At 46.9% G+C, this 8,623-nt stretch overlaps 1 protein-coding gene across 1 annotated transcript; it reads right to left on the bottom strand.

Moving 5' to 3' along the window:
• Positions 1–262: 262 nt before the first annotated feature.
• LOC104515764 (CMP-sialic acid transporter-like) lies at positions 263–6,500 on the bottom strand (the record flags this gene model as incomplete). Its single annotated transcript, XM_010159863.1, has 2 exons — positions 6,322–6,500; positions 263–422 (listed from the first exon to the last, which is right to left on the bottom strand). Coding segments are annotated over exons 1-2 (297 nt in total), but the record flags the coding sequence as incomplete, so codon positions are not given.
• Positions 6,501–8,623: the final 2,123 nt, after the last annotated feature.

The following is an 8,623-nucleotide window of genomic DNA, read 5'->3' as shown; positions in this document are numbered from 1 at the left end:
GCTGAGGGTGCACTCAACGCCACCACCCATGTCACAATTACAACAAAGCAATTTCGAAGTGACTCTAGCAGCGAGGGGATTAGCTCAGAAAACCAGAGCTCCACAACAGAGCATATGCTGCGGGTACAACAGAGCATCCCCTGGCTTTTAACACAGAGGCCAAAGAGAGTCCTGCCTGCCAGGCAGACAGACGCACACATGCCTCGTGACACATTATGGAGAAAGGTATTTACAGACCAGTTACTGACAAAAAACGTGTTACCTGGTAGACTGCCGCATCCAAGTTGCTAAGAGCCACAAATGCCATATTGTTTTGGAAACCATACACCAATGAAGGAACACTTAATTTTAGCAATTCTATAGGACTTCCGAATACATTTTCTTTTAAAGATGTTATTAACCTTGCCACACTTCCAGTTTCTCTGCAAAATAAAATATATTAATATAACTGAGGGCTTTCTTAAACTGGTATTTGAAAACAGGCAATCAAATCGACGACTCTTTTGGGAAGGCTGGGAATGTGTTCTCGGCAATCAGCTGTACCTTCTGCGCACCGAAGAGAAATAAACGGGGAATAAAACCAGTGAGGTTATCAACCCCAGAGGTGAATAAGACATTCTGGAATCAGGTGGTTAGATGCATTGATGTCTAACAAATGAAACAACAACCGTGAACACTGCAAACAGTGGAACGAGTTGCTAAGCTTACAGGCAGTGGGACACAAGGCTGCGTGTCGTGTCCCTCCACCTCTTTTTTTTCCTATTAACATTTGTGCGTGATGGCAAATGCCTGTGATTTGCTAGATCCCCTTTAAACTGGGCCTCACAGTACAGCTGAAAAGGATTGTACCCTTGCACACCACTGAGATGGAAACACCTCTCATTCCTCAGCCTCCCTGGGCTGCTCTTCTCGCTTGTGCTGCGGGCGACGCTGGACCGGCCCCAGCGCCCAGGTGAAGAGGCTTGGCGGGGCGTGCGGCAGCTCCCTGTCACCTCACACGTCTCCTTCGTGTAATTGGCGGGGGCGGAGTAGGCAGTGGGGACGAACACGTTGCTTCTTGCTGCTGTTCCCTTTTGTGGCTTGCTCCTCAGCTTATTAAAGCTGACCTCAGCACTGCCAGTCCTCCCTTATCATCTGGACATCGATCTGACATTTCTTGCTTACTTGTTGCTGCTACTCAAGTCCTCCCGTGCCCTTTCCAGCTCTCCCCAGGTCCCACATTCCCCCTTTCCATTCTTCTCTTGCTTGGCCACTGGCAAACACCAACATCCAAAGTCACTCCCGTCCCCCCCCACAGGCCTCTCAACTTGCAACCTGTCCTGCACTGGAATTTAACACTCCTCCTGCTGCCATCACACACGCATCTGAGCAAAGGGCACACATCCTCCTCAGGGCTCCAGGAGCCTAATTCCCCACATTTCACCCACATCCCAAATTCTTTCTTCTTCACAAACCTACGTCATCTACCTGCCCCAAACTCTTATTATCAATTACCAAAATTAGCGATCTGTCTAGGCCCCAGGCTCCTTTGTTAACCACCTTGTTCCTGCGTATCTTCCATTCCTGATCAACCCCTGCCTCTCCACTCCAGCTTCTTAAACTTTTCCTCTCCAAAGATTTATGGACTCATAAATTCCATGGCAGGGGGGTTGGAACTAGATGATCTTTAAGGTCCCTTCACACCCAATTCATTCTATGACTCTATCCTCTCATGATCCTTCCATCCAAGTTTCTCTCCTCCCTGCATGACCTCTTCTTCTCCTGTTTTTGCAGTGAGGGCAGTCTTCACACAGGCAGCTGCGAGGGATTCTTTCTGTCATTTTCCCAAAACAGACAGCACATGCACAACCCCCCTACCCCCCAGTTACCAAACGGGCAAGTACGGTTTCCCACACTCCTGTACAAGCGAGTTCACACACGAAGCTCTTCCCTAACTTTAGGGGGTTAATTTGTTTGGGACAGAATTGATGACACGGAGTGCATCACATCAATGTCTTTTGCAAGGCACGTCTGGCCACAGGGGACAGGCACTGACATGAGAATCTGTAAACAAGCAGCACTCAAGCGAAGCTCACAGTGCAAGGAAGGGGAAGGGTTGGTGCTCCAGCTCACCAAGGTTAACTGCACCAGATACAGAACTGCGTGAAGTGTAACGTGTCATTGAGATGACAGGCAAAACTGTTGGTTTACTTACTCCTCAATGTATTTACTGTATTGCCCAGCACTGGGAGACAGGCCTACAAGAAAGCCTAGAGTTCCTGCTAACACCCAAGTACAACTGGACTAAAGTGCTTGTCTCTCACATGTCTAACTGCAAATAAAATGTAATTAGCACAGACACAGTTTGACTCTGTGAGAATAAGCAGTCAAAAAGTCATCACAGAATCACAGAACAGTTTAGGTTGGAAGGGACCTTAAAGATCATCTAGTTCCAACCCCCCTGCCATGGGCAAGGACACCTTCCACTAGACCAGGTTGCTCAAAGCCTCATCCAGCCTGGCCTTGAACACTTCCAGGGATGGGGCATCCACAGCTTCTCTGGCCAACCTGTTCCACTGGCTCACCACCTTCTCTGGGAAGAATTTCTTCCTGATGTCCAATCTACACCTCCCCACTTTCAAACCCATTACCCCTTGTCCTGTCACTACAGGCCCTTGTAAAAAGTCCCCCCCAGCTTCCTTGTAGCCCCTTCAGGTACTGGAAGGTGCAATGCCACACAGTGATGGCTTCTTCCATTTGTCGATACTAAGGTGGCTTTCAGATAAGAAAAACAGTATTTAAACTACACCTCCTTCTGTTCCAGACCTCGCTTGGGGAATTAGTTGACCACACATTTCAAGTCAAGGCACTGCAGTAATAGTAGTTGCTGTCTGCTTTGACTTCTAGTGTGGAATTTCAGCAAGGAAGGACAACAGAGGTCCAGTAGGCACCCTTTCCACTTTAGTTTTTGAGAACAAGAAGATCTAATACTTCATCTTTGCAGCGGGTGTGCTTTCTGAAGCATGCACTTATCGAGAATCTCTAACTCTGAGTTCAGTACAAAGATGATGTGGAGACAGATTTAAATCTACATAAAAGCAGCATCTAAAACGAGCCTCTGTGTACAGCTGATAATGCAAAAAAAGGTGCCCAAAGACATACACTGCGAAATCGAATACAAAAATAAAAAAGGATCGAGCTTGAATTAAGCCTTCTTGATGTTGATCTGGATTTGACTTAAAACAAACACACATTCTGTTTTCTTCACAGATCTGAATAGGTGAGAGATGCCGACAGCGATCGGTTCTGCGGCGCAAACACGCCGGTGTTAGAAAAGCTGAAGTTAAAACTCGAGTTTGCAAACCAGCTCTACTTTTATTCACTGCTAAGTAATTACATACCATCTAAGACTGTAGACAAAGTAACTACCAGATGGTTAATTGAACTTGAAATAAAATATGAGAAATTGAGAGTACACAAAAAATGAGTAAACAATTCACACAGCTTAAACTATCATAAACAGCTCTTTGGAAAGAGAACCTCTGGGCATTCAGCCATTCAACATGCCTTCCAGGAGACACCTTAAAAGTGAACGTAGCGCAGGCGTAGTGCAAGAACGTGTGAGGAAACAAACGCCGCAGCCGGAACAACGCAAGAGTCACACTCCAGTACCCTCTGTATTGCAGTAATCAATGTTGCCTGCTTCGAAAAGGAAAGGGTGCCCATCCAAATGCATCCTGTTGTCCCGAAAAAACGGACTGTATCCCATCTGCTAACTGGGTGTTAAACTCCAAAGGCACCTTGCCTTGGGTGAGACAAACCGGTTAGGACTTTAAAACTGGGGGAAGCTGTAAAGGAGACACTGAAGGAAACTGTGCTGGAGTTTATGCTGTTCCACACATTCATAAGTGATCTAAAGAGGGAGATGACTAGGAAATCGGCCGTTTTTTCTGCTTACACTCAATTACACATGCGATCCAAAGGAAATTTTTAACAGTTGCCAAAGGGTCTCTCACTACACCGCGCAGAATTCACCAGGTCTTTTGCCATGCGAGACACAGCTGGGTGACCCAGACAGCAAAGGAAGGCACCCGGACCCACCAGCAAGCGAGACATCCTACCGAGAAGAGGTGAGCAAAGCCTGATGAATGTGTCTGCTGCTGCCCATCCCTCTCCCAGCTACGGAGGAAAAACCCACAGACCGGATCAGAACAGGTATTACAACCTTCGGATTGCTCAGTGAATCACATTCATCCCATTTTAACCGGCAAATGAAGCTCAGCTGTCAATAAATGAGAAAGAATCATAGGAAATGACATCCCCAAAATACAGCAACCATCTCTAAACCAGTTACAGGCACTTGGGAAGAAGATGCAAGTAGCATTCTGACAGTGCCAGCTCGAGGCTCAGCTGTGCTCAGAGAAACGAGCTGAACGTTATGAACGTTACGACTCCTTAGGACAGGAGCCCAGACCAAGACAGAAAGCACCTTTCCCCTCTGCATAACGCCACGGCATGGTCACATCCTGAACGCTGCATACGTTCCATTTCAAAAGGGATCCTGCTTCAGAGGGACACAAAAAGACCGGAAACACTGCAGAGACGGGTAGGAGGATGATCGTGGAAAAATCAGGCCAGGACTCCCAGCTAGGAAAATAAATGGGTGATGAAAACACAATACGGATCTGTAGAGATACAAAAATAAAAATGAAGGGGGAAGGACTCATGTCTGTCAACACAAGAAGACAGAATCCAGCGAAGCTGCTAGATCAAGTGCCTATTAAAAAGTACTTTTTCCATATACTCATTAAGTTGCAGAAGTCATTGCACGGGTGCAGGAGAAACTAACAGCTGAAAAAGAACGGGGCAGTCTCACAGAGGAGAGGATCCTTAGGGGCTACAGCCACAGTGTGCAGACAGCCCCCAAGCTGGGGAATCCATATGCTTCTGCCCCCAGCTCAGGAAAGTTCAGTCCGTGCTCGTCCTATGCCCATACTTCTGTTCTAAGCATCCCCTGCTGACTACTGCCACAGGAAGGACAATGGGCTCCATGGATTTTTGACTGTGCAGGGCTGCTCTAAAAACAAAACAGATCTCTGACTTAAAAGTAATTGTCTTTTTAATTATTTCAAGAGAAAAGACCATTCATAGTTTTAATGAAGATGATATTACTGACCCTTAACACGAGGCAGATTTGAACGAGGCCTCTGGTAAACCATCAACAGCCTGGGTCCAGGTGCACCAGGAGATTTGAGCAATGATACAGAGAGGTGAGGCCGCCCACAGCTCCCTCACTCCCGAGGCAGTCTCCAGAAAGCAGGCTGGATGAGGACCCAACACTCCTAGACCCACAGCGCAATTGCTCGTCAGCAGAGACGCTTCTGCCAGTGTTTTCTGCTGGCAGAACGAGAAGCCCGGCGTGCGTAAAAAGATGAACAGAAATCTGCCACTGCTCACATCTGCTTTTTCTAACACATCGCATTCAATGAAAGGTTAACCAAAAGGCAGTTTCCCACAAGCTGCCTTACCAAATTCAAATGTTGTCTCACGTCTAAAGCAAGTAAAATGCCATTTTGACGTTAAGTAGAAAAGATGTGACAAAACTCTGAAGTACGCCGTGTGACTTCATTCAAAAACACAAACCAGCCAGCCTTCTGATGTGCCAAAAGGCACAAAGAGGTAGGCCAAGATCCCAAAAAGACAAGTTCTACCAAACTGTCAAGAACTGGGCTTTGGGAGAGTCCGGAATACAAAAGATTTTTCCAAGAACGCAGCACAGGGAAGCTGGGAGGAAAGGCAGCGGACTGACAGCCTCCCTACTTCAGATGCTCACCCGTGGACTGAAGTGCCAGCTCTGAGCAGCAGCCTGGGATGAGAGAGACACTAATGTTTTCTGCCCACACAGCCTTTCAGCTCTGATTCCCTGGATTAACAGAGCTGCAAAGTGTCTGTCTGTAACACCGGGAAAACTTATGAGTAGGAATGTTACACTTTTATATAACTCAGCAGCCCATGGATCACAGCCCAGCTTTCATCTACACATCTACATCTTCCCTTTTAAAGACCCAAACCACCGCAGATAATCCATGCTGACGTTTTGAACCTATTCCAAAGCATACAAAAATAGAAAATATGCAGAAAGGACACACCTGAACACCGTGGTGTTTACAAAGCAGTTTCAGTGAGGGAGGACTCACAAGCTCTAACCCGCTCTAACCCGACTCCTCCACAGCACGACGATCCAGCCATGTTCTCAAACGTATCCATGCTTCAGTATCTGGGAATGTGAGGTTAGCAGCTGGGATTCGTTTTCAGAATACTGATTAGCATTCCCATACTTACTTAGCCAAGATGCCCACACTCAAGAGCAACTTGATGACTTCGGTGATGCACACAGCCGTCGTTGAGAAGTACAGTTCTGTCTCCACCGTTCTCGTGTACCGCAGTGTGACCGTGTACGCCGCAGCAACCAGGGTCATCACCGTGAGGCAGTACAACTTGAACAGTAAGCTGACGTTTTCTGGGGGAAAAAAAAAAAAAACAAACACAAAACCCAAAGATGATGACACACAGCATTCCCTTTGTTTTAACTGAAGAACTGAGGGTGTTCTCCATCTGGAGGACTGTACCAAATACTCCTGTGGCAGCATGCTACAATCACAATGTTGTGGAACGCTTCCTATAAAAAGGCTAAGATTTCAAGTCTCTTCTCAAAGAAGGTTGTATAGGAACACCAGGTGTTTGAAAATAAGATGTCCTCTTGCCCTCATCCTTTGTTCTAGGAAAACTAATTGGAGACTAACATCTATCTAACAGTAATCACAAAGTCTGTGCTTTCTGGCTCTCTGGCTGACAGCGTTCGCCCTGGAACGGCAGCTGATCCTCTCCACACAGGATACTGAACTCTGACACAAAGAGCTTTGGCAGACTAAGAGGCAAAAGCAAAGCGAGAGGAAAAGTTCAGTATCAGCAAAGAAGGGACTCACTCTAGCAAACTTTAATAAATAAGGCAGCATTTCCCTCAGCCTTATTTTCCACCCAAGTTAGTGACAGAAAAGAGTTTTGCTGGGAATGATGACGGGACTTCACACAAAGGGCTTTCCTGAAAATCATTTGCTGTAGGAAACCCTAAGGTTATGACTCCTCAAGTGCATTAAATCATACAAGGACTATGAGCTGTCTGTGTTATCCCCTTGACCTTCCCCACTGCTATACTCCTACAAGGGTTGCAATTCTTCTAACATCTAACTTCCAACATCGAACATTCATCTAACATTCTAACATCTTGCCCTGGACCAACGCAGCTTGGGAGTTAGGCCGTTCCAGGTCTACCAGAGAGATGTTTTTTTGCAGAGCCGCCCTCCTCTAAGGCCTGAGAGTTTCATCGAGTGGCCACGGCCAGACCACACCAGTTCACACCCGTGCCAGAGAATGGCTAAACTGCATCCGTACCAGCAAAGAGAACTCCACCGCACAGGACTTCTCGGCACAAAGGCGTGACCTACAACAGGAGACGCCAGCAAATGTGAGGTGTCTGCAAAACCGTTTTTAAACCTGGTAAGTTATTCTCTAAGTATGGCATGCAGTGGGTGGATACTGGTCACTCAGCAGCATCTTTCTGGCCACCATCTGTCGTGTTCTGGATATCCTAAAGAAATGTACTTCAACTGAGATAAGTTTGTGTTCCACTGCTGATTAGGGAATGAGCTAACAGATAAGCTCCGGGCAGATCTGTAATAACTTCATTCATTTAATATGGGAATGAATGGCTGAATCCACTGCTACTGATGTTTTGGTTCATTTTTCTTTGAAGCCAGCGATATCTTCTATTGCGTAACATTTCTGCAAGGTACAGTTAATACCCCTTGCTCCTGCAATCATTTAAATGAGCTACTTCCTCATAGATAAAAATCTTACCCATGTCAGTAACCGCTTTTAAAAGGTAGAGCCAATTAGGTTTTGGACTAGTAATGTTTAAAGGAGACTGTACAAGCTGAAATCCATTCTTAAATTAAGTTTGGATTGCGGGGAAGGCGGGAGGCGGTGGGAATCCAGGGCGTAACAGCCAGGAAATAAAATGAACCCAGTCCAGCTTTACAAAAATGTATTTCTGTCAGCATTAAAATACCATTAACAACGTGGTTTTACACATCAAGGTTTTAAGTCTATGGGCTAACTAACAAAAACTGAATTTAATGCTCGCCTGTATTAACCGCCCTTTGAAAAAATACATACGTGCCCCAGTGTGGCAACGGTTTGCGAGCCGGGGTGAACCAGGCGCAGCAGGACATGACGATGGATCGAGTGACGACACAGCCAGTCCCAGCAGCGCGTTAAAAGCGACTTGGGGTTAAGTTTTGGGCCCGAACGTTTTCTCCAGCCTGGCTCACGTTCCCGCATGGGCACCGGGGGCGGGAGGAAAACACGGCTGGGGAAAAGCATCTTTGGCTGCTCGACCTGAACTCATCCCAGCCTCAACAGGGAACAAAATAAAGCTGAAGGGAGCTGCTGCTTCTTTCCCGGAGTTGCCCTCGCTGGGCTGTGAATCCCGCCCGAAGGAAGCGGTTTCAGGCAGAAGGCACCAGGCAGGCCAAGAGCCTCGGGACACACACGCGGGCCTGCCCACGCATCTCCGGGGCTCATC

The sequence above is a fragment of the Eurypyga helias genome, unplaced genomic scaffold (assembly GCF_000690775.1).
Source record: "Eurypyga helias isolate BGI_N326 unplaced genomic scaffold, ASM69077v1 scaffold39869, whole genome shotgun sequence".
In the NCBI taxonomy this organism is placed as follows: domain Eukaryota; kingdom Metazoa; phylum Chordata; class Aves; order Eurypygiformes; family Eurypygidae; genus Eurypyga; species Eurypyga helias.
Note: the sequence above shows the minus strand (reverse complement) of the source record. Positions and strands in the feature narration are given on the sequence as shown.